The 27480-nt window shown below is 41.6% G+C and overlaps 1 protein-coding gene across 1 annotated transcript in view; it reads right to left on the reverse strand.

Moving 5' to 3' along the window:
* Positions 1–241: 241 nt before the first annotated feature.
* The window catches only part of LOC125433970 (venom nerve growth factor 1-like), a 62816-nt gene continuing 35577 nt past the window's right edge, over positions 242–27480 (reverse strand). The window contains exon 2 of the mRNA XM_048498940.1: positions 242–1108. Coding sequence (XP_048354897.1) covers positions 389–1096 — 708 coding nt within the window. The 5' untranslated portion in view covers positions 1097–1108 and the 3' untranslated portion in view covers positions 242–388. The remainder of the gene's footprint in view (positions 1109–27480) is intronic.

Genomic DNA, 27480 nt, shown 5'->3' on the forward strand with positions numbered 1-27480 from the left:
AGACTGTGATGAGAAGCACAATTGCCACAGCAATGCGTGGCTGGGCCCACTAGTTGCTTATAAAGGTGGTCATGTTTTAGTAGAAAAACCAAGATGGGTGTGCAATACACTGGTGCTTCTCTTTTTGGAAATACTAATGTTGATATTCCCAAGGGACTGTCTGGATACCAGGTTTGAAGGAAGAATCTGCTCAAAGGAGAGATATGCCATTAAATTAAAATACACAAAACATGGGCAGTTTTCAAAAAAGTTTAATAAATAATGAGGATTCATTTCTTTACTATATAAACTATAAATATACCATAGAGTCCTCATAACTTAAAATAATTTACAGGCTGAGGTAGGGGACTGGGAGTATGTGGATGGGGAGGAGAACAGTTGGTCTGTTTCAGAGGCTGTCTGTTTTCCTACTGATTACACACACACAGGCAGTGTCTATCCGAATGAATCGCCAGGCTGCCTGCTTGCCTGCCATGGTCAGTGCCTTAACAAAGGTGTGTGTAGTGGTGCAGTAGGAGTTCCAATGCCTGGAGTCAATGCCCCTGCACCCACTGGACACTGGCTTAGGGTCTCTGCACTTGGTCTCAAAAAAGTACTGCTTGTAAAAGCTGGTGTTAATGTTCATATCCACCACCACAGTCACCTGTTTGCCTTTGATGTCTGTCGCTGTGGTTTTGTTGGCAACCCACATACTAACACTGTCACACACAGAATACTCCCCACGGTTGTGCACGGGGTGTGCGGAACGTTTGGCTCGGATATTACTGCTGAGAGAGTCTGTGCTGTCCAGGAACTCCACGCCCTGACCATCCCTTGACAAAGGAGGTGGCTGAGTGCTGAACAAAACTCGAGGGGACTGGAATCGTCTCTTCTGAAAAAGCTTTGGATCCACTTTGATGTTTGTAGCTTGCTCGATTTTTGTGTCCTCTACTTCCCCAGTAACAGGCTGGTTGTGGTCTCTGTGTTGCACCGTCTGGCTTCTTTCCGAAATGTCAGATGTTGCAGGAGACCCCAGTGGCGCATTATCCTCAGATTTTGGTGCTGCCCATATGCCGATCAGAAACGCTATAATCAGTGTGTAGCACAGCATGGACATTACGCTATACACCTAGGAAACAAACAAACCGGGAACATTACTGTGAGTGAAGATGATGTAAAAAAGGGCCCATTCCTAGTCTGATGGGTATGTGCTGATTCAGCAATATTAGTGAAAATGAACAGTAAGATATTTCATATTCTTCTTGAGGCCCTGGTATGTGGATACCAGATGCAGCTTTTCTTTTCTATTTCAGAAAGCCTTGTTTGAATAGTAGCAATATTGATATACTTTAAAAAATAGGAATACTGGGAAGTAGCAGGATTGTCATTAATTCCTGTGGTATTAGTTATTAAAAGATTATCTATGATGCATTTATTTGAGGTTCTTAAAGTGGAGACCAGATGTTGGTAGAAATCTTAGTTTTGTTGGACTCTCTTTGACAAAAGCCACTGTGAAAAATAAAAGAAGGGTAATAGTCATTTATCTTCTTCCAAACTGTCACAAGACACAGGAAAGATGGACTATAAGTAATGTAAATAAATGAAATAACTAATGGGCATAAAGAACAGAGAAAGGCTAGCACTGGTATCTGTCCAACACATATGCAGGCATTTTGAAGGGTAGGGGGGAGCATAATCAACCTCTAAAAAGCTTCCCTGACCAATAGGTAGTAGAAAGCTAGCATACTGTACTCATATACAAGTCATTACTTCATTAACTGTCTAATTTCCAGTTTCCTGAACAAAGCACCAATACAATATATAAAGAAATTACAATCTAACACAGAGTTAAGTCATTTAAACTCATTGATTTTAGTGGGCTTCTACAGACTTAAGTATGTGGTGTATTGTGGCCAGGGTACAAACTAACTTCTATCAAGTTATGTCTAGGGTTGCCAGCGTCCATATAGGGACAGGGATACCCTACCCAGCAGGGGTGTCCCTCCCACTGGAAAAGTGGGCAGTTGCCCAGGGTGCCCCCTTGTAGTGTGTGCCAAAAATGCTGGTTCGTTTGTGGGATTTTTTTGTATTTTCAGTGTTTTTTCCATTTTTGGCCTGCAGGCGGTGCAGTTTTTAGGCTAGCTGCACTAAAACTTTAGGGATCTTTCAGGAGATGCTCCTGGTGATATCACCCAGGTCTGGTGAGGTTTGGTTTAGAGAGTCCAACGTTATGGACTCCCAAAGGGAGTGCCCCATCCCGCATTGTTTCCAATGGGAGCTAATAGGAGATGGAGGCTACACCTTTGAGGATCCATAACTTTGGACCCCCTGAACCAAACCTGGTATCATCAATAGGGGCTCACGAAGGTACTCTGAAATTTTGGTGCTGGTATCTTAATAATTGCACCCCTGACAGCAGGCACCCCCAAATTTCCCCAGATTCTCTTTTTAAATCCACCCCCTTCCTGCCAATGATTGTTTTTTCTTTCTTTTATTCTCTCAATGCCTAATAAAGGTTATTATTATTATTAAATCCACCCCCTTTGGCATGGATTTAAAGGGAGAATCTGAGGTCCCCAGTTTAAACACTGAAAGTGATGCTGTTTCAGGGTGGGGGAGAATCCACCCCAAAACAGCATCACTTTCAATGTTGTTTAAACTGGGGACCCCAGGTTCTCCCTTTAAGATGGATTTAAAAGGAGAATCTGGGCTCCCAAGTTTAAACACCATTGAAAATTATGTTGTTTGGGGGTGAATTCCAGCATCACTTGTTTAAACTAGGGAGCCCAGATTCTCCTTTTAAATCCACCTTAAAGGGAGAATCTGGGGTCCCCATTTTAAATAACATTGAAAGTGATGCTGTTTCCCTCAATTGGGGGGGGACTGGATACAACACCATAAAATGTTTTAATAGTAGTAATAAAACATTTTGAAAGCATTTTGAAAATGTTTTTCAAAAATATTTCTGCTGTGTGGCATGGCCCATTTCTGTGTACAGATTTGTGAGTTGGGGCATGTTCTATAATGTGATGGTGACTTTGAAATGACCTGATGTAAAAAATCATTGTTTGGTCACGGTGGGGGAGGGTGGCTGCCCATGGGGGAGGCATCAAACTCAGCTTTGCCCAGGGCTCCAGTTTGCCTAGGTATGCCACTGCTACCCAGAGCTGGCATTTTTCACTTCTCCTCAGAGAAGTGGAGGAAAAAATATTAAAAACTGTCCATTGGCTGATGTCACGTCTCTCTAGGAATTTTACCAAGCATGACATCATGCCACTGTTAATGGCCACCCATCCATATATCCAGCCCTCCAGTCTGCCACTAGTTGCCAGGCTGGGCCTGACAACCCTGGTTATATCATATCATTCTGCTCAGTTAACTGGGGTGCCTTTATTCTGTGCAAGGAGCCTTTCTGAGACATAAGACTCTTCTTTTCATGTTGAAAGAAGTATCTGAATGAGAGGAACACAGTGCTGTCAGCTGTATGAGACAACCTGTTATCAAGAAGCATTTCCTCTTTTCCCCCTCAATGTCTAGCTTTTCACTGAGTACAGTGAGTAGACAAAAACTCCAGATTTTATTGGGAAGGAAGGTTTTAAGATTCTAATGTTTCTCTGTAGCTTCTTCTTAATCAGTTTTGACATCTTCCAACAAAGATTGTTCCCCAGAAAGGCTTCTAACAGATCCTCCCTCCCTGCACCTATTCATGGTGCTTACTAAGCCAAGGAGAACCGAGGATCCTTAAATTTTCTAGGGCCGTTTCCGCACGGCCTCCTTGCGCCCCCACGCCGCCAAGAGTGCTGGCGTGGGAGGCACTGCTTTCCCCGCCATATGGCGTGCCGAGCAGGCCAAGGAGGCACGCCGCGGGAGAGGTGGCTCCACACGGGCGCCTCGCCGGCCCCTCCGTTCTACTCACGTGTCTCGTCGCCTGCTGGCCGTCGGGCCGCCCGCTGCCCTCCGACCACTGGAGTGACAGCGTGGGCCTCGGACGGCCAGCGGCATGGTACGAGGACATCGTGAGTAGAACGGAGGAGGGCGACAGCGCCGCGCCGCCGGGAAGACGCTTCCTCCCCAACAACAACCCTTTAAAGGGTTGTTGTTTAGGGTGGCCTGACGCCACCCTGGGGGGAGGGAAGCGCATTCAGGTCGCCGCTGCTGCAACGCGTGAATGAATGAATGCGTTTTTACCACCCCCAGGCCGTCGTTTATGGGCCGTGCGGAAACGGCCTAAGATTTGATGGGGAAATTATCTATGTAACAAATTTTTAAACACCAAGCTATAAAGCACTGATAGGCCCTGTTGCACATGCAGAATAATGAACTTTCAATCCACTTTCAATGCACTTTGGATTTTACTGTGTGGAATAGCAAAATCCACTTTCAAACAATTGTGAAAGTGGATTGAATGTGCTTTATTCTGCATGTGCAAAAAAGGCCATAGTTAGTTACAGAAGGTTCCTGAAATCAGAGTTGTCAAGAATCACCCTGCTAAAGATTCCCTCTGCTCTCCTCCAATAGCAGCCAGACCTAATTCAGTAATAATATGAAAATTAATCATGGATCCATGGGCACATGAGATTTTATTTCCCCATTCCCCCATCTCAACAGTGATGCCTGAAATATTAAGCGAGGAACCTTAGAACTTTTGTCACAGTAATTTCATCACATAAGCTAGAATGGAGAGAGAAAATCCTGAATGAAGAAGGAGAAACAGCAATCAAGCTATGTTTAGATTTAGAGTATGGCCCAGAGCTGCTTAGTATCCTATTATCTGCAGGAGCAAAGATGCTGCTGATGTTTGTGTAAGGGAAGAGAGTACCACAACTGCTATACACTGCAGGAATCTGTCAGCCCCTCTTTCCTTGACACAACTCAAATTAAAGCCAGATGTCTCAGATCAGCTCAAGTAAGTCTTCCAATTTCAACAAAGTTGTTAAAAGACACGATTTGCATGGCAATCTCCAGACACAATTTACATACCCCTATAGTAGCCTTTACCTTTGGTGTTTACATCCTAGATTCTTTGTTTATAACTCCACTCTGAAAGGATAGACATGAAGGATGGTAATAAAATATCATTTGGGGTTGTGTGGAGGGGGATTTGCTGCTTTGAAACCCAACAACATTAAAGAAAAATTTACCTCCCTTCCTCAGGAATGTCTATTGTTTAGTTAACTAGCATCAGAATAGCCTTTGCTTCCAGCCCCCTAACATAAAAAATTAAATTGGATCATTCTGTCTATGATTAGATCAGTAGGAAATGAAGAAGGAAGAATTTAAAAAGCAAGAACAAGTCAGGTACTGTAGCTTATGAACAAAGTCACTCGGATTCTATGCAACACATTCTGGGTTTCTCAGGCTAAAATACAGAGATCTGACCACAGGACATTATTTTTGTTCTTCTGTTCACAGGTCTGGCATCAATCTAGTTCCTGAATAATTTACTAACACCCACACAGAATGGCATATTCAACTCTTTGTTGACAGAAAAGTATCAGTGCCAAGGAGCAGGCATGAAGAGCAAGCATATCTCCTTACAAATTTTGCCAAGAAGGATGTTCACAATAGTTTTAACATCAAAAATGTCACCACTGTGTTAATGGGAAGAAAATATGTTCTGACAGATGGGAATACCAGCTGGATCAGCCTCTACTCTCATAACAATTAGTAAACTGTCTCCAAATGATTAGGTCTGTTCAAGACATTCTGCAGTCTGAGGACCACTCCCCTGCCCCTTCTGAGAGAAACTTAGTTTGGGGTCTTCTCCAAGAATCAAGCATGCCTTTTCACAACTAAGAAATATCAACATCTACCTATCTATATGACTTCTCTATAACCAAAATAGGTTTTACTACCTCAAAGTCCTCAAAGGGTGCTATAAAAGATGTTTACTTTTAATTCACTGACTTTATATATATACAGGCTGTTTTCTGAACTTCAAGAACAAAATACCTGATTTCAGTAAACCACGTTAACGATTCTGTGAATAATCAAATGATTAAAAATAACATTGATACTTAACAACCATTTAATAATCTTGTCACATTTACAACTAAGGTGGATTAAGAGTGGTACGTTTCTTTAACACATGGTAGAGGGCAATGTCAGTATTTTGACTATGAGAGTGATTATGAAAAAGGAAAAGGATGACATTCCACATTAATACATATGGAACAGTTTTCAATTTGTGCTAACGGAACACTTCACACTCTGCTAAACTGAAGATGATCTCAGGAAAGTTATAAAAAGTAAATGAATACTCCTGGAGTTGTTTTAGAAAATCACATGCCCCCCCCCATGACCAGGAAGACAGCAAGTCCCTTCCTGCTGCCTCGTGGTCTTTGGGCGCTCTTGGCCCCACCCATGTCATTATCAGCATGGGCAGGGCCAAGGAAACCTGAGGACACCGCACCCCCAAGCCTTGCCCCTCCTCTTGGCTCCCGGCTCCCAGCTGGCAGCTGGCAGCCCCCTCTACCCTCCCCTCTGGGGAGAGCAGAAGTAACTGAGGCTCCATCCTCGACTCCTTTGCTTTTATAAGCATGGGGGTGGGGTTGCAAATGGAACCCTGCCCTCGTGCTTATAAAAGCAAAGGAGACGAGGACGGAGCCTCTGTTGCTTCTGCTCTCCTCAGAAGGGAGGGCAGAGGAGCCTGCCGGCTGCTGGCTGAAAGCTGGGGGGGCGGGGCTCAGGGGCACCCCCTGAGCCCCACCGCACTGAGTGTAGGGGAGGTGCCCAGAGAATGGCTGTCCCTGGGCACCATTTTCCCACCGTACGCCACTGTGTGGAGCTCAGGAGATGACTTATTTCTCCTGCCCAGTAAAGCTCTCACTTTCAATTTTACTGGCATCCACCATTTTCTGAGAGTGAATCCTCCATTGTGTTGGCCATTTGCTGAACTCGCCCTGGGACATTTGCAAGTATTGCGCCCAGGCTTCTTTACAGTAAATAAATGACATGAATCAACTCAACTGTTCCTGCCAATTCTGGTGATATACAGTTTTCCTTCAAAGATAGCTGAAGTGTGTTTGTGTCTCTGAAGATAAAACAGAGTAGCAAATATAGTTCTTCAGTCTCTAGGTCACTTCAAACCCTGTCCCTTGATTTTCTCCAGCTGGAGATGTAAAGCAGGCCCTCTACAGCCCTGATTTGGCCCCCTGATTTAATTCCCTTACTCATTTTTTTGGGGTTGTGACAACCACAATGTGCTATAGTGTGATTAAGCTGTGGCTTGTGCTTGCTCTCCAAACGAAAACTGGAACCCACTTGGTTTTCCATTCTGATTTGAAAGACAAGTGCAAACCATTGCTTGTCAATGAAGATGGGACATTATACCCAAACTGCAAAATCAGTGGGGAAATCATGCCCAACTATTGCAGGAATAGCCCACCAATATATTACTATGCATTCATCTTCTACTGCCTTTCCATATCTAGTAAAATATGCTTGCCACTGTGTGGGCAGTCACATCATGTTATCAGAAAGCTGTTCTATCAGCAAGGAATAAAAAACTAAACTGGAACTGGATGCAAGGCCAAGGTAACACTGAATATTTTAAGTTTAGTGTTGTCATCAATAGTCATTACAACCATAACCTTTCCAAGGAACCTTCCCACAGTGTTTAAAGGTACAGAGACATGGTTCAGTTGGTGCTCCTATTTACAGCGACCAAGAAATTCATTGTCCATTTCTGCTGAAAGAATAAAGCATGCGGGTATTCTGTTAAAAGATCTGTATTGCTCATTCGCAGCTCCAGTCATCGGATTTAGGAATCCTCAGAGTTGGTCGGCTTTGCTATTAGTAAATAGATAAGTTTTTGTGAGTGTAGTGCACAAATATTTATGCTTTAAATGCATCTGTTTGTCTTTGAAGAGCTATAAGATTCCATTTTGATTTTTTTACTCTTTTAAAAAGATTCCACACAAATACTCTGATGTGATACATCTTCCCCAGCATCATTACAATAAATACTTTGCAGTTGATTTTGTGGAGTTGTCCTTGTTAACAGCATTGTTTCAGGATCATACTGGTATTTTGTATTTTGCAGGGAGAGGAAAAATACATTCCACATGAGTTTGTCCTCGTTCCTCAAAATACAAAAAGTCATAGTAAAAACCATACCAGATTACTTTTTTCTTCAGGACTATCCTATTAAAATAACAACACTTTTGCTGTAAAGGCCACCACTTTAAGCACAGTTAATCACACAGCTACTGTTACACATTTAGGCCAAAAATAATTGAACAGGTTCCCAAGAACTACCACCTTAAAAAAACAAAGCCTCTATTTCCACTGGCGCTCATTTTAACCACACAAAAATGTTCCCATTTCAGCAATTTCTGAATGTTCTATTTGTCTTGATTTCGTGGATTTGCCATCAAGTCCAAATCCAGTAAATGAAACAAATGATACTAAGGAGGGTATCTGTGTTTCCATTGTCTGCACAGTTCTCAGAGATTAACATCATACACTAAAATTTCTTCATAAATTGTCAATCCAGAAATCTATTAAATTTAATGGTCAGAATCTATGAATTAGCTCACCCCCTCTTCCTCCTCCTGAAAAATTGCCAACTTCTTTTGCCAATTTCCAGTGCCATGGAAGGGTCTGAGACAAGTTCCCAACAGTGCTGGTGGAGCTGCTGTTTGTTGGCTCTAGGGTTGCTAAATACCCTAGAAATTTGGTAAAATTTGGATTCGGATTTATTTGGGTATAAAATTATCTGTATGCCTGAATAAGATAAATAACATATTCGGATAAACCAAATATTTGGGTATATCCGAAAAATTCGTGTCCATTTGAATTTTTTAAATTTGGGCCTGCAGGGGTGCATTTTTAAAGCTAGCAGCACCACAATTTCATGGTTTGATCCAAGGACTGTCCTGGTGATACTACCCAAGTTTGGTGAAGTTTGGTTCAGGGGGGGCAAAGTTATGAACCTCCAAAGCGGTGCCCCATCCCCCATTGTTTCCAATGGGAGCTAACAGGAGATGGGGCTACCCCTTTGAGGGTCCATAACTTTGGACACCTTGAACCAAGCTTCACCAAATCCAGGTGGTATCATCATAACTGTCTCTGCCTGGTATCCTGAAATTTTGGTGCCACTAGCTTTAAAACTGCACCCCTGACAGGCACCCCAGGAAATTTGCCCAGATTCTCTGTTTTGCAGTGTCTTGGCTCCACTGTAGACTAAGGGGAATTTCTGAGTGTGTAAGCAGGCTGCACATTTTTGAAGATAGAGGCACCAGACATTCAAGGTGGCTCCAGGAGGCCCTCCTGGTAATAGCATCCAGGCTTGGTGAACTTTTCTTCTTGGGGTTCAATTTTATGGGCCCCCAAAAGGCTTATTTTGTTTCCCCACTCCTGCAAGTGAAGCCTGCTGGCTAAGTTCTCTCTGAACTCTCTCAACATGCCCCCCACTCCAGAAGCAAAGTTGAAGGTAAACCTGATGCCCGCAGTGTTTGCCCCTCCCAAGCAAACTTTAGCAAATTTGGCTGGTTCCTTTCAGAAGACTCACACCAGCAGCCCAGCAGGAAATAAGTGCCCCAACCTAGAGCAAGACACCCACCAGAGTGCCCCCCATTGAAACCTCTACCACAGAGCCAGCTGGTCATAACAGCAAGCCCGACTGAAGTCTATGATAGGAAAAGTTATTTTTTCCCACCATAGAACTTGCTGAACAGCCTGGCAGATTCTGGGGAATTTCTGAGTATGTAAGCACTGGCAGCACATTTTTGAAGATAGAGGCGCCAGACTTTCAAGGTGGCTCCAGGAGGCCTCCTGTTAATAGAATCTAGGCTTGGTGAAAAAGCACCAAAAATACAAAAAAAGCTGAATACTTTGCATTTGGATTTGTTCATATTCAGGCAAGGCATATTCGGCCAATTTTTGCCTGAATATTCCCGAATTCGCCCAGATTCGCCCCGAATCTGGTATTTGTTGCATCCAAATCTCCAAGCCTAGTTGGCCCTAATTGCTCCTTACCCAAAAGGCTCTGGTTGCTCCTTACCCCAATGGCCCTAGGGTAACCGGTCACCAGAAAGTGTATTTGTAAATTAAATGTCTGCTTTACCCAATTGGACAAATGACCAGGCTTTTCCAAGAAGGCTAACATTGGTGTCAAATACTGATTTGATTAACCATCACCACCATTTATTTTACTGCAAATTTAGAATGTAGCCATTTAGGACAAGGAATTAATGACTCTCACTGTTAGCTCCATTGGTAAACAGATCTTTCCAACACACACCTTTAACTCTGCAAATTGCAAGAGATGATCAAGAGTAGGCAAGTGCTGTATTTTTGCTGTTATTCATACTCTGTCTGAAGAACTCCCAAAGAACCATACAATTCCCTGGAATGTTGTTTGGGAACTACTGTCTTTTGCCTTTTAACAGCTATGTACGCAGACATGATTAATAAGTTTGAATGGGCAAAAACTGTTGCACTACTGTTTACTGGATATGAGCAGCCAATGTGATGTAGCAGCAAAAAGACTTGGTATGTACCAACAGAGGCATAACATCTAAATTGCAAGATGTCACAATCCCGCTGCATTAGTCAGGCAGTGCTTCGAGTAGCATATGCAGCTCTGGAGACCTCACTTCAAAAAGGATGTGGACAGATTAGAGCAGGTACATAGGAAAGTGACAGAGATGATCATGGCCTTCAAGACTATAAGGAAAGCCTGAGAGATTGGGGAATACTGAGGGAAGGAGGTTGAGTGGGGAGGGGACATGATTGTTTTCTTTTAGTATTTTAAAAGCTGTCAGAGAAGAACAGGGAACAGTTCCTGTTGTCAGTAGAGGATATAACTTGCAGTAGTAGGTTTCATTTATGGGCTGAAATTACCACCTAGAACTGTCTAACAAGGAGAGTAGTTCAGTAGTGGAATTGGCTATCTAGGGAGGTGGTGAGCTCCTCCCCACTGGCAGTCCTCAAGCAGCTGTTGGATGAACACCTGTCAGGGATGCTTTAGGCTGATTCTGCATTGAGCAGGGGGTTGGACTAGATGGCTTGTACGGCCCCTTTTAACTATGATTTGAAGTGAGTTCCATTTAACTGTACATCTCTGTTTAAGAACATGAGAGAGAGAGAGAGAGAGAGAGAGAGAGATGCTCGATTAGATTGATGGTTAATCTAGTCTAGGATTCCACCGCAATAGACCAGATGCCCCAGAAAAGAGAGCATTCCTGGACTTCTGCTGATTCTAGTAGGGTAGAATAAGGAGCTCTCTCTATCCACTTTCTCTGCCCCCTGAAAAAATTTATAAACCTCTAGCATGCCTCCCCCAACTTATCATTTTGAGATGTGGCACCTAGGCCCCTTCCGCACAACAAATGTATAACGGGTTCCAATTGGGATATTGGTTTTTTGCTATTGCTTGCAGTGTTGAGGCCTGCACTGGGCCCTATCCAGGACTGGAAAAAGGGGGGCTTCACTTTCCCCCGCTGCTGTCCAAAAACCACAGCCAATCAGAACGTGGGACATCTGTGATGTTTGTGGATGCACGGATACATGTGCGGTGTAAATATAAAAGACCTGGGCTCAGGCGAAACAAACTGGAGTATTTTCTCCCAGTCTTCACTCAATTCCTTCACATGGCAGCCATGTGAAGAGAGAAACCAGGATAAAATAGACCCGGATTGTAAGATACTGATTGCAACCTGGTATAATTGTGCTGTGCAGAAACAGCCAACTTTGATGCTGGGGTCCTATGGCTTCCTGAGTGGTTCCCCCCTCACCTGGATTGCACTGTACCGTGTGCACTGTTTTTAGCAATTACTTTTCATGAGATGGTTATTTGGAAATTGTGCTTTCATACTGGATATGTTTATGACTTATTTTCTGGAAGCCGTCTCTGGATTTGGAAAGGAAGGATTCAAGTGCTTTAAATAAATAAATAAGTTACACACACCTGGTTGATATCGGACAAAATGTAAACAGCACAGTTAGCTCTCATGAAGACTGAATATCAAAGGTATTCTGAAGCTTATACTTAAAGTGGATTCATCTAGCCTTTCATTAACTCAATAGCAAAGGTCAGGGGAGATGAAAACCTGCTATCCAAAATTTACTTGATATACACATATAATTGCATTTCAAAAAAAAAGAGAGAAAAGGATTCCAATCTTCTAATGTTTCGTATTTCTGGTTCCATTTGACCATGACATCATGAACAAAGGACAATTTTCCATCTAGGGAATTGGCTCTGGGGTTAACAAGAACTCCATAGAACCCATCTGCCTCAAGAGACTTAGGTTATTTGAGTAAAAGAATCCTCGTGATTAAGAGCAGATTTCTTTTTTTCCCCACACCTATAGAATGAAGGAAAACAGGCTCTTTCTTTCCTCACCACTAACTCCATGCAATTTAGATATTTAAGACTAACCTCCCTCTCCCATGAATTCAAACAGTTCCCAGCAGAAATGTCCGTCTGTCTCTCTCTGTACTGACAGTCTTGTTTCAATTATATCTGATGTCTGAAGCTTAGTCACCATGTTTTTGGGAAAGAAACATCAGCTTCGTTTCTTAATGAAAAGTGCCCCCCCCCCCAAAAAAAAACAATCCATGCAGTGCAGAATTCACATACAGAAAACAGTTCACTGAAATGTCTAGCTTTTGGTGTTACGCCAGAATATTACCACTGTAGCTCATTCCAAATTCCTCTGTCTTTCTCTGAGTTATCAAATATTTCAGTATCATGATTTCCAGTTCTCCATACAAAGTTTTTCTGTTGATGGTCTGGAAAATCAAATAACTTCTTTTGCACTGAAGCAACACCTACCAAATAACTGTTCCGTCTCAAACATATAAGCAATATGTATTACTCAGCACAACGTAACCACACAATGTAACCATATACAATGTAAAATCAGAATGTCTCCGATTTAAAAAAAAATAAAATTTAATGCAATTGTTTGGTTTACATCTTTTATGACTTCTTTCTGGTTTCTGTTAACAGAACTGAGATGTACACATTTACTAGAAGAACGGATGGCAGTGCTGAACTCCTGAGGCTTGTATATTTACTTCAGATATTTTTTTAAAAAATTACTTGCTTAATACTGAAATGAATTGAGAACATGTGCTTCTCAAACACTATTGTACCTTTGTAAGTGTCTCCCAGTTCTGGTGATACAGAAACACTTGACAGACCACAGATATTGTTGCAAAAAAAGAAGTCATTACCTCTGTTTTGGGGTAAATGCTTGTTGTTCAGTACTATGACAGTGAAGCCATTGCTACAAAATCAGAACAAATCAGCCAAGATACTGCACTTAAATATATTTTCAAATGAGTATCTGATTTCAAGATGTTATTTATGTACAATGTATTGCTCGGATGTTTTAATGTATGTTTTAATGTACATCAAATACACATCTCAATATGTACCCTGACATAACTAGTGCTGAACTGGATCTTTGGGAGGAAGGGCAGTAATGCTTGTTTGCATGCAGTGAAAAATCCAACTGACTACATGATTATGGGATACTATTAAACACACTACATGATCTCTGATTTGCTGAGGTTACCTAATGAAAAACAAAGACAAAGCCCTAAAACATGGCATTGAAGTAGCAGCAGATTAGGAAAACAATGGCTCTAAATAGGAATAAATTCCTCCTGAAGAAGAGGAACATTAGGTTTATGGAGTGCTTTCTAGGGGGAGGAAATTCAAAGAAAGAAATTTTGTGTAGCTCTAATAGTTGACCTTCCATGTGCAAAACCATTTGGTTTTAAATAAAAACTATAATAATTAGAGACTTCCATTTAGATGCACACAGATACCAACTGCTGTGCAGATGGTTTTGGACAGAGGAGATTATGTGCAATGAAAGTTGATAAACTGCTAATTCCTGATAAACATGAGTCCTGAAACATTCTCATTAATAACCTGATACAGCCAAAATATGTCTTATCTATTAACACCTCATAATTCTATGTCTGGCTGGAATGCATTTGCACTACCCACATTTTCCTTCAGGGCTGTGATGCTCAGTTTTACTTTTGAGGTCTTCCTCCTTGAATTCCGCAGCTCAGTTAAAAAAACAAAAACAAAAAACCCAGTAATTTCATTGCTCATAAAGAAACATGGAAGACTTTGAAATATAGTAAACCTGGGTTGCACAATCAGTAATTAAAGCCATACTGTTGTCTTGAGTGGCTTTCAGTGTGAAATGAAAACCAAGGTCCTGAGTTTATATAAGGACATGCTTAAAAGAATCACATAATTGATGGCATAGTCCCCAACAGGCAAAAACAACAAGGGGCACCTGGATAATTTTTATGGGAAACAATGGGAAAAGCTCCTGAACATCTTTCCTCTGCATTGCATGATTCACCAACAATTATCTAGTTAACCAAGATAGTTAACCAAGCTAACCAAGATAATTATACTTCTAGTTAACCAAGGCTGATTCCGCACGGGCCAAAAACAGCAGTGTGAAAATGGTGTGAAAACAGTATAAACCCTTTTACACCATTTTAAACCCTTTTACTCCATTTTCACACTGTTTTCACACTGCTGTTTTTGGCCCATGCGGAATTAGCCCAAGATAACTATACTTGATCCATGGCTTTCTATTATGGCAGGAGGTGAGTTAGTGAGGTTTCCTCAGTTGAAGAAGGACTTCCTTTTTCACCTTTTTTATTATGTGCTGGTATGCTAGTGATCTTTCACCTTTGCTGTTTATATTCTTGTCTTGTTATTAATATGCTGGTATAGTACAAATACATGCAAAGCAGAAGAAAATTCCTTAAGGCCCTCAAGCCAGGGTATTTTCCCCAAGTTTGGAACACCCTGGATACTTAAGTCTTCCTTTTGGTATTCTGTCTTCAGGATTACCCAACATGCAAGCCAATGTTTGGCCACCAGTATGCTTCTGTGTTTCTGTGGGATTGCAATAAAACATCTGTGACTTGGTGGCAAAAAAATGGGGAAAATTATGCTCCTTTTCTCTTTCCCCATTTCTTCTCTTTAGAGGGTACAGCAGTACCCTTCCCTTTTCTATTGGAATCTTGAAAATCTCTTCCTATGAATGAAGACAGCAAGGGAAAGACCTAGGCTTGCTGAGATTAGACCACTGATGTTGATGTTCTACAGAACACCAAAGTCCAGTGTTAATCCATGTGTCCCATTTTTTTTAAAAAAATGTTATTTGAAGGGATAATGGTTTTATTTGCACTTACATGGATTGATAAATCATTATATATCCTGTGCTTGACATTTATGCCTAATAAAGGTCTGTTGTTGTTGTTGTTGCTATAATTATTGTACTTGTTCCTTTTGCTAATAATTGTCTGTAAATTTTTAAAATAAAAAATATCTCATGGATAATATTAAAGTAAATTTTAGAAGCTTCATTCATAAATCTCATACATTACAAGTGGTTTGACTCTTGAAGATTCTTAAAGACTTTATCTCTAGGGCTCATTCCGCACATGCAGAATAGTGCACTTTCAAACTGCTTTCAGTGCTCTTTGAAGCCATGCGGAATGGCAAAATCCACTTGCAACCAGTTGTGAAAGTGGTTTGAAAATGCATTATTTTGCGTGTGCGGAAGGGGCCTTAGTCTAAGGGTACTTTACAATGATGCTCATTTTAGCGTTCATGGGCATTCATTTAATGCTTCAAATCCTCACAGTCAAAATTTGAAGTAGGCCTTAGTTTGTTCTATTGTGCAATTCATATATTTCACTCCATTCAGAAAAGGAGTGTGTCTTCTCTGCCTGTTGGACCATAGTAACTGAGAAAGATCAACATAAACCAAACTTTGTTAGTAAACAAGGATCATTTGAACAGAATAAAGATGTGGTTTAAAAGAAACTTGTGTGGGGGCAGGGGGGCGGGGTGGTAATTAGGAACATGGAGGTGTTTAATCTGTTTAAAATATGTAATTTACATATTTAGCAAAGGCTCATGTGTACATTGTTGAAATGCTCACCATAACTTGAAAACATAGTTCAAGGAAGGACTAGGCCTGTTAAAAGCAAAAGGAAGGGCCATGTCCCTGTTCTCCAGGGAGGCCCAATTCTGCAGGTAGGTAGGTAGGTAGGTAGGTAGGTAGGTAGGTAGGTAGGTAGGTAGGTAGGTAGGTAGGTAGGTAGGTAGGTAGGTAGGTAGGTAGGTAGGTAGGTAGGTAGGAAGGAAGGAAGGAAGGAAGGAAGGTAGGTAGGTAGGTAGGTAGGTAGGTAGGTAGGTAGGTAGGTAGGTAGGTAGGTAGGGCCTCCCTGCAGTGGGAAGGGTGGGGGCGCCCAGAGGAGGCTTGACTGACTGCCAGCTGAAAAAGCAGCCTGTTCTGTGCTTCCCGACAGGAGGCTGACTCTCTGGTCACATGGGGGGCCGATTTTGCACCCCTCCACGTGACCAGGTGATGGGCGCCCGGAGACATGGGTTACCCCATGTCCTCGGGCAGATACGCCACTGGAAATCAGCACAGTCTAATTAGAAAGGGATCCAGCAGAATGAACCTGGTAGGGATTATATCTACCTTTCCTGCCAGGAAACTGAAATCAGAAAGCAAAGCACAACAATATCAAATCTGAACATTTCATATAGTTACCAAAGACCAGAAATTACAGCCATGTGATTAGTTTTATGAACTGTGCTAAAGGCGAGATGTAATTTGAGTGAGATATTGGTTATTATCCTAGGCAAACCCAGGCAACAGCTGCAAAGAGGTTTGATTTGGCACTCCACAAATGGCAGTTATCCCAGGACCAAGGTTTGCACTATTCAGATGACTTTAGGTAGTGAAAAAACAAATACAGCAATACTAGCGGTCATCACTTTATGTTTGTGGACAGTGCAATGAGTGACACACTGGGTATGTGTGCACTGCAAATAACCAGCAGAGAGACTAACAGATTTATAAAGCACAAAATTAACAGACAGGCTTATACTAAAATATGACCAACACTAGAGGAATAGGAAAAAGCTATAGATATGCTGATGGAGCAACACTTTTTCACAAACCAGCACCAGTCAGAGCACCTTCTGCTGGGTTTGTAGGACACCAGTTTCCTCAGTATCTGGCCTTGCTAATTGTGTCCTCCTATTATTAGTTGCAGGAATTGTTGGTATTTGCTAAGGTGTACAAATTGCATGGTCACAAACTTGTTTTTTGAGTTGGATTTTTTAAAAAAACAGAATTACTGGTTAAAGAATATGTTGGCATCTTGCAATTTGAATTGATTACTTATTGATTACTGATATGGATCCCATTCATTCCAGTTACTGGTTGAATCACACACATCTGGAAACGTTGGTAATTAGATACTTAATTCAGTATGAGCCAGTTTCAATGGGGAAAGACCCATGGTTTGTTTAATAGGCAACATCAGGTCACACAGAATGAAATGTTCTTTTTATTTGCAGATAAAAATACCTGTAAAGTGTATTTCCAGATGTGTTATTGATTATGTATATATGTATGGCCACTGAGGAAGGCTGAATTGGCCAAAATGAGTATGGTCCCTTTTTGGTCATTTATATGATTCTATCATCAGTGGTGTTACAGATCTGTGTTAACAGTTCATACTGATTTTTAAGGGATAGCCTGTATTTCAGATCTTTTGTTTTCAACAAGTGTTTTTGTATAACATTGTATTAAAAACATAATTGTTTTGTAACAGATTTTACAGTTTCAGCTCAACCTTTGAGGATCTCTGTGTTGTTCTGGTTGAGTTCTATCCCCACTCTCCCACTTTATAGTAATTGATTGGGGAAAAAATTCAAGGGAAAAAACATGTGGGTGAATTTCAATGTAATAAAAAAGATACGTTTTAGGGGAACCGATTATAGAACTGGTGGGAAATGAACAGCCGTTACCTTGGAAATAACAGCCATTATATTCAATTCACTAAATTCCAGTAGAAAGCAAAGTGCAATTTGATAACCTCATGCTTATGCCACTGTATTGTTGATTATCCTCTGTGTGAACACTTTCTGAAATAAACTGTTTCAACACCAACCTTGCACATCAATGATGCAAAGTTGCAGATATGGGTTCTTAAGAACAGTGTCACAACTAAACATTTTGGCGACAGAAATCTAGTCATATTCCTGTTATATATGATGTAAATGCCTGTCACAAATAAGTCATAGCGTTCCTTACACATCACTGATCAATGGTCTCATGCCAAATACTTAAATTTGCCTTGCGGAAGTAAGTAGCTTGAAATACACATCTCCATTTGGTAATATAAAAGAGCCATTCATAAGAATAGAGAGATCCTCTTCTCTTTGGTTACTTTTTTAGGGATCAGTGCAAATTCTTTGGGATAACCCTAAGCAATTATGGTTGCTCACAAGAACAAAACACAAAATACTGTTCTAACTCTACCGTACTTCAGGTTTTTTTAGTGGCATCAGCACATAGTTGAAACTGACTGGCTACATACTATTGTAACATCATCACATTCAGTAAAAGATCCTTGACTGACTCGGTTCTCTCAAGGAGGAATGAAGCTGAGTTGTAAGCAGTCACAAAAATGTTAGGAGTCAGGGGTTTGTATTCAGATTCTCTAAACTCACAACTTTCAAGGCAAAACCTGAGCCTGGAAAACATCTGGTTCCGTTCACAGTAGAACAGTAGCAAGACTTACTACAGTAGCAAGACATGTAAACAAAAAATCAAAGCATATCAACTGTGTGTAAATTACAGGGTAAAATGTCACTTCAAAGGCTTAAGTGACTTAACTGGCAGCTGTATCCCATTCTGCTTTTAAACATATCTTGTGGACTCATTCTTAATTGCTACTGATCTCACCTAACTGGAGTTAGAAAAGTAGGAATTTTTATTTTCTTCCTAAGGCTGGTAAAACAATAATAAATCATGACATGAATGTAAAAATAATGTATTTTGCAGTATCTGTCTGCCTGTATTTGTGTTTACCTATGCAGCGTGCTGCTGTATTACCAGTGCAGGGCTGCAACAATAAAGCATGATATTTTTAAAGAACACTGTGGCAAGGGCTGTAGCATTTTTCTGCTTTATAGAAGGTTGGGCGTGGATAATTAAGCTATGAAGTTGTCCGCCTCCTCATTTTCTGCAACCAGCTTAGATCATAAGCAACAATAGCTGGTGGCCTGATTGATAGATAGCACGGTCTCTCTGTTCATAAAGATCAGACTGAAAATTGCTCCATAGTCAACTTTTATTTGGTAATAAACAGTAGCAGAGGGAACACCCTTGCCGAGCACACTGAGGCTGTGATAAATGAAGCTGGATGCTTTTCAGAAAGTGGGGAGTATACAGAGAATGTTTATCTCCCTGGCACTATCAACTGTGTGAAACCGTGTAAGTGAGAACCAAATGTAGGGTTGCCATTCCTCATCTCAATGTCTTTGAATTTGCCAGCAACCATCTTCACCCACAAGATGGACAATGCATACAATTCTGAGGACTAGCAACTACCTGAAGAGCTGGGACTGCTATTTGGGGCAAACTATGACCTTCAGCATGCAGCCATTCTGTTAAGGGTATGCCACAGGACCAAGCAGTTGCTGTGACAATCCCAAGTGCTAACATGGTGTAGAGCTACTGCTGAGTTATTCTGACTGTAAAGATAGCGTAATCTAAACTAGATAGCCAAGACAAAAATGAGCTCCAGTACAAACAGCTCTAAAATTAGCAGTCCAAAGGCCAATCATGCCAAGGGGCCCATCAACATAGTAAGGGGGAAGGCAAAGCTGTGGAAAACTCTGCTTTCACTAAGGGCTTGCACATGATGCTTCAGCCAAGATAAGCTGTGTACCTGCAATAAGGTTGGGACAGACTACACCTAGAGAACTGGGCAAAAAGCCAGGCATCACTGGCTAGACAAACTTACGGCATTAAATTTAACCACAAAGCTAATAAGTAAGAACAATTGTGACTAGCTTTCAGAGAGCATATGGGTTTACCAAGTTTCACTAATCAAAGACTAAATACTAGTGTATGAAGTACTGAGCCACAGGATATGAAAACAAGCTATAGACTGCACTCACACTCATGTGGTTATAACATTTTAATTGGCTTGCAGTGCAATTCTAAGCAGTATTACATGTTTCTAAATCCACTCAAGTCAATGCATTTAGAAGAATATAATGCTTAGAATGGCATTGATAGAGCAGTAAATTGAATTGAATTGAAACCTTTAATGGCATTTAACAATATAACATGCAATAGGCTTGAAGAATATAAAAATTAAGATCATTAAATAAAACAATATTTTAAAAAGAAAGGATTAAAAGTTTTGTTCAGCGAAAAATTGGGAACGTGTGGTGACGGCACACAGAAATCTGGCCATAGGTTCCAGTATTGAGACAGAGTTGCTATCTAACAAAAACAGAGTTTTGGCAGCATCCACAATGCTTTCCCAGCCAGACAAAATGAGTTCAAGTAAGTTTTTCCACACAGAGTCGTAAAAAGGGCAGTGATGATGAACGTGGAAACCAGTTTCCTCAAATCCAAGGATGCAACTGCATGTTCTATCAGTGGTTGTAATATGATTCTCTCTGCTGAATCTTCTGGTGGAAGGAAGCACATTGCATCTAGTCAGAGTAACAGCTCATCGCAGTTTGGGATCAGTTAAAAGCAGTGGCGGAGCACCAAGGGAGCGGAGGGGTGTGTCGTGCACCGGGCGCACACCTGCCCCCCCAGAAAATCACCCCCGGCCCCTCCTCCTTTCCCCATACCCCCCTTGCAGCCCCCTCACGGGGCCACCCCCGTGGCACACACACACTGCCCCCTTCCCACACTTACCTACGTTCCTTTTATTTTTAGTACTTTTTGAGGCTGAAAAAAGTGGCCTATTTACAGTTCTGGCTAAAAACGGGCTGAGGAACTACAGTTCCCAGGAGACCTTGGGGCTCACAAGGTCTCCTGGGAAGTATAGTTTGTCAGGCAGTTTTTTCCCCTGAACTGTGAAGAGGCACACTTGCGGACCTCCATCTCAAAAAAAGTGCACTGGAAATAAAAAAATGCCCGTGGAGAGTAGAAGATGTGAGCGAAGCGGCGGGCGGAAAAAAAACACACTGAGCACTGGTGCAGTTTGGTCCAGCTACGCCTCTGGTTAAAAGATGAAGATAGCTGGCTGTGACGGTAAACTGAGGGAGGATGCCCAGATGGATAGGGGAGCAAACTTTATTTGCTTGGGTCATCAGTCTCTGTGACTCCTGGATAGAGCAGTGGTTCTCAAACTTTTATAAGTGGCACCAATTCTAAAAAATTACTGTATTATTTGGGACAAACTTGTACACCCCTTACCAACATAAAGCACATGAATCCCTTCTCAGCTAACAAATTTATAAATATTTATAAATATTTAGCATTACTGATCAACAGGTAGAATTTCATGAACATATTGTACTTTTTTTTCCTGTCTAGTCACAGGTGACCTATTGCAACCCTGTAGGATTTTCTCAACAATTTATGTTTGGAGAGGGTTTGCCATTGCCTGTCTCTGCATCATGACTCTGATATTCCTTCAAGGTCTCCCATCCAATTACTAGCCAGGATCAAGTTCAAGGTCACCTAGAAAGCTTCCATGATGCAAGCTGGGATTTGAAATGGGGTTTCCCAGGTTCTAATCCAACACTTTAACCGTTGCATTTTTTTATATAGAGTGTCCTGTAAGTTTAAGGTCTCATTGGGTAGTTTGTAGCAATTTAGACATCCTAACTGGGTTCTGTCTTTCTGCTTAGGGTGTGAAACCACTATATATTCCCCCAGCAAAGCCTGATACCCAGAGTCACTGGTGTTTAAAAGATTGTTTGACTTTTAAAAATCAAAAATGCAAAATTGCTGTCATAGTTTATCCTCAGAATTGACAAAGGTAGTTTCATACAGAGAGAAACTGCTTGTGTAACCCCCATGCCCAGAATGGGTTGAACCAGTAAGGGGGTGAAGACTCAGAGCAGCAGAAAGGCTGCAGAGCTCTTTGGAGGAGACAAGGCTACCAGACTCGGACCTTGATTTCTACAAGCCCTTAACACCTTGTTAAGGGTTTCTTTTTGTGGCTGTAATGGGTGAGAGTTCTCCTGGAAACCTTCATCACGTTGCATCCTGTTCATCAAGCTCTTGGAGTCTTCAGGAGCCAACCCACTTGAAAAAAGAATTGGACTTGGCAGTATCAGTAGACTGTAACTAGAAGGACTTGAAATGCAACCTGAACAGGACCTTGAATTGTAATGTTAAATGTTGATGTTTAATGTTATTTGTAAAGCGAAGTAAACTGTTTTGTTTAAATTTGGTTCTTTGCAACTCCTTCCAAGTACTGCCCCACAGAACCCACAAGCTGAGGTTACACTTGGAAAGTACTATTCTCTGGGATTCTCTCCACAGTTAATTGCATAAATGTTTTGAATCATCCTACATTAAAATTTCCTTCTAAAAGTATCACAAAACAAATGCCATGGAATTGCTTAAATGCTACAGCTCATTTTTTCAAATGCATGGTGTCTATCCGAGGATCATGCTGAATTGAGAGGCTTGCATGAGGAACTATCAAGGCACATGCACACATGAAGCTGCCTTATACTGAGACAGAACACTGGTTCCTCAAAGTTAATGCTTCTGCTCTCCATGATATCGTCTTCCATCCAACTAGGCCACAGCAGTGATAGACTATTGCTGACTTGGGTGCCTGTTGCAGAGTGACATTCAGGAATCAGACTTCATTATCACAGTATTTAAAGATTGTTCACTAGAGCTCCATGCTTCAGTACTTCTTAATCCTTCCAAAACTGACTCTTTAATTTCACTTTCATGCCATGCCTTTTGTTTGTTTTCTGAATGTTATGTGATGAATTGGGTAATCAACTATATCCTCAGAACATTGCTTCATGACAAATTCAACTTCTCATTTGAGTTTGATGCACTCCTCTTTTCTATGGTTACTTCAACCAGATTCCTTCATGTTTCTAAATGAGAGAGGGCTGCTATCCATATGAGACCTCAGGGGCTTGCTTTCCTTACATGAATTCTCTCTTTGTTGCTTCATGTTACAGCTCTGAAAACACACTTGCTATACTGAGGAAAAGGTAAATGAAAGCTTAAATTACACATTACTTTACATTTAGTGAAATGAGTGCATCAAACATCTGAAGACATCTCTGAAGCATTTATTCTATACAATGAACTTTCCTCACCACTTTGGGCTCACTTTGATAAAATTAAAAAATGCACATCAATTTTGTTTTTAGGGTAGATAGGAGTATACTACAATTGATAAAGTATTAGTAAAGCAGATCAGGACAGCGGAGAAAGAAGCTCCTGAATCTAGGTTAGTGTATTCAGCTCTCCTTCGAGCATAGACTAACAAATAATTACCTCAAAAAGCCTCTTCTGTTTGCTAATGCAGGTCACTCTTAGTCAGGTGAAATGAACCTTAGATTGCGGGGAAATTCAGACGCATTTTTGTGCAGAGGTTATCTTTGGTGAAGTTTAAATTCAAGAGAGTCTACAGATGAGTGGATAGATTTTCCAAAGAAAAAGAAAGTGGTGTGGTCCTGCAATATTTGGTAAATACTATAACTACTATTTGATTGTATTTAATATGAAGCTACAATATGTGTTTACTTGCACTAATGTTTAAAATCAAATTAACAACACTTGACCAGCCAGTTTTTAAGTGTGGAAAATATTTGTATTAGCTCTGCTTTCAAAATAACAAGGGCACTTCAAGTTTAAAGAACTGTTTTTGAAGTATTTGTTTTTTTAGAAATACTTGGCATTTGCCCTCAGAGAATCTATTACATTTAAACTTGAAAGTATCTATTATCATTTCTTCTGCTCTGTTTAAGCATTTCATCCATTTGCAGGTGTTTCTTCACTCAAAGGCCCAAAACATTTCACCTACTTGGTTGATAACGTTGGCAAATATATAAAGCACATGTAAAGCATGCATTGTTGAGAATATTCTGGATTTATTTATTTTGGGATCCACTGATCTCCATATCTGAAACCTTTCCCAGAACTGAGGAAAGTCAAGCACTGAATTGCTGCAGTTTCAGTATGGCAGTTCTAGTGCAGATGAAACAGTCAGAGTGATGAACTAGGTTTTGGGAGACCCAGGTACAAATCCTTACTCTGCCATGGAGGGCCCATCAATCATTCTCAACCTAACCTACCTCACAGAATTGTTTGTGAGGATAAAACAGCAAGTCCCCATTGGAGAGAAAAATAGGGGATGAGCAAAGTAAATAAATAAAACCATATTTATTTTGTCCATAGAAAACCAATTTCTGATGTACAATTCAATCTCATTGTCTCCCCTTATTATCTTGCCACATTGCTTTGTGGTTATGTTTCAAACAGCATGATATCTAGCTTGTAACCAATTTAGACCCTTTCTACCCTACATTCAACAGTACCAAATCTTCCTAGAGCCACCCATGGGAGAAGGGAACGTAAAAAGGTGGCATTATAGTAATAACAGTAACTTCTCTGTTGTGATGTGATAGTATAGCCCATAAGAGAGCCTTTGTTTTCAGCACAGTTTGTGGATGAACTATGGCTTCCAGCTGCGCTTACTTGGATCTAATCAGAAACCAAGAGAGACCTCAATCAAGCCAGAAATACCTTCTGTTCTGCACTACAATCCATCTGAAGGTGTCAATTCCTGCACAGGCCACCCGCTACTGCCTGGAAGGAAGGGAGGGCTTGGACTGAAACCATGTTTTGGCATAAACTCCTCAGATCCTGGGAGTGAAACTGGGGAACATGCATGAGTGGGTGTTCTCCTCTTCCGTTCACCAGTGCTGGAGCGAAGACAGCTGCTACAGACCTCACAAAACAGGCAATTTTCTTGCCCACACAGTATGTTGAGAGGGTCTTCAGGGCTGGATTCTCTCTATGGCCAAAGCCTTACCCTCAACATTATGTGCAGATAATTCCCTTCATGCAGGCTACTATAATCAGAGGCAGGAAAATCAGCTACAAATTTTGGTCCCTTGACCACAAAGATCAAACCCAAACCTTCCTGTGTGATAGGAATTCTTTCAGGTCTTATTTCTTTGGTCTGTGGAACTTTCAAAAAGATAAGTATATTAAGGAGGAAAGCAACACTTAAAATTGCTACCTTAAAATCTGCTGCCACCAGGATAAATTATTTTTCACACAAAGGCAAGCCCAAGCTATTAGTATACAGATATGCCTTTGCTTTGAAACAGGGTATTTCCACCTGAGGTCTGATTACAGTCATTCCTCCAAGAACTAAAAAAAATAAAGATTTTTTTTTGTAACTCACAAGTGCCAGCCTGCCCTGAAATCCAATTTTATAACTTCAGTAACTAACAATCTTCCATTCTCTGCCCTTCATAGCCTTAAAAAACCTTCATATGTAAAGAAGGAAGAGCAAATTAATAAACATAGAATGCACCAGGCACAACAGTTTTGAAATTATTTTGATGTGCATGAGATGCCATGCACTACTTCCACAGCTGTTTTTTACTTGCCCTGGTCTCTTGCAGACTTTGGCAAAACGAATTATGGAGGGAAGGATTCATGCTTTTGGCTTGGGAAAGAAGCCACTTGCAATTTCCAGGTAACAGCTTTGTTTTTCTGCACCAGTTCACTAAACAACATATGCCATGTTGCTGTACAGATATGCCCCCAAATATTGTTCTATTCTTCTTAAAGTATGTCTTTAAGAATTGTTCTATTCTTCTTAAGTATGTCACAACTTCACAGAAACTACAAGGTTCTGAATCTATTCTAGCTTCACAAAGGCCGTTTCCGCACGGCGGCGGAAACGGCGAGGTCGGCGCATTGCGCGCCGACCCGAAGACGCTGGGACCGTCCGCATGGACGGTCCTTGCAGCAGCTGGGCAGCCGGCGCCGCGGAGCGCCGGCGCAGCCGACCATTGTCCCGGGCCTCGGCGTCATAGGCCTGGGGACACGCACTATTTACCCTGCACGCTTCGGAGCAGTAGCGCGGGGCCAGGAAGGCATGTCATCTGGCTCTCGGCGACATAACCGAGGCTGGAAACCAGGTGAGTGCCGGAGTGGGGAAGGCGGCATGAAGCCCGCTGCCGTTCGCTTCGGCAGCGGACTTCATGCCATTTCTAAAAGCTGGGAAGCGCTCTGGGAAACGCCGCCTTCAGGCCCGGCGAACGTAGCCTTGAGGCGCGGCTGCGTTGCAGCTGCGCCCCCCGTGCGAATGGCGGCCTGGAGAAGGTGTTTTTACCGTCTCCAGGCCGCCATAAATTGCCCGTGCATAAACGGCCTTAATGACACACACATTCTGTAAATCCAGTGTCCAGTGTGGTCACTGACATTGCCATTTACTTTATTTATGAAACAGGAACCATGTGCTTCCAATGAAGAAATTGGTTCTGGCCAAAAGTTTTAAAAGGTCCTTAGTAATTTAAAGAGACGTCTTGAAATCTTCCCACAAAGGGTGAAGTTCCACATGGCTGGCAGGATATACAGGAAGACTTGGCATCATTAACTGCATTTGTCAGACATTCAACTTTATATCAAAGAGAACTCCTCATAATTTGTTTTGTGCCTATGATAAACTCAGTTAGCAAAGTTAAAGGCAGCAAGCACAAGTTCTACACTGACTGCAGAGACCTCTAAATATTCCACAAAACTGTACTCCACAGTCAAATGTCATTAATTTGGAAAGAAACTACCTGTTTACTTTTATGGAAAGAACAGTGTTGTTGACAGCAACATTTCCACTATACAGTTAACATAAATTCAACCACCAAGAACAAATTGGAACCTACCAGTTTTCCCAGATACTAGAGGGAGGATTATTCCTCTCCTCAACCCAGGGGAGGGGGGAATGCTGAGGGAGATGACGATTGCTACACTGGCATAATTCAGAGATGTGTGGTGTAATGCCCTGCTATCACTGTGCTGTAACCAGCTGCTAGCGTGACTATACTGCAAGTCCCCGCCAGAGCAATTTCAGTAGGGGAAAGGGGCACACATAGCAGCATGACAGAAATTAGTCAACATGCTAAGCTACCTCAGCTTGGGAACAATCCCCCCCCCCAAAAAAAACCACACCCTGGCATACAATTACTGCAGCACAGCCTATAGGCACTCATGCAACAGAAAAGACAAAACACTTCCCCTGCCAAAAACCCCCAGAGGTACAGTCCTACCTACACACCTCAAGATGCCAGTTATGGCCATAGCCAACCACACCATTCCCTTGTGGTGGCCAACAGCCACACCCCTCACACGCTATATAAGCCAAAGACAGGACACCTCATAGCTCAGATGACAAGGTGAGTGGCTGTCACCATCTCTGACTTGCACCCTTAGAGGATAGTGTTTCACCCTGGTGATGGCAAATGCACAGAGAAGGCACTTATTCACTTGCACCCAAGGAAAGAGGGAGCAAATCTTCTTGCTGTGAAAGTGACATGTCCCATTTCAGAACCCTACCCCATCCCACCCCTTCACAGCATGCCATTTTCTGCGCTCCTCTATGATTTCCTCATCATTGCTCCCAATATCTTTCACTTATCTGAGAGGCAGAACTTTGGCTCTGGGAGGC

This window comes from Sphaerodactylus townsendi, linkage group LG05 (genome assembly GCF_021028975.2).
Source record: "Sphaerodactylus townsendi isolate TG3544 linkage group LG05, MPM_Stown_v2.3, whole genome shotgun sequence".
NCBI classification, from domain to species: domain Eukaryota; kingdom Metazoa; phylum Chordata; class Lepidosauria; order Squamata; family Sphaerodactylidae; genus Sphaerodactylus; species Sphaerodactylus townsendi.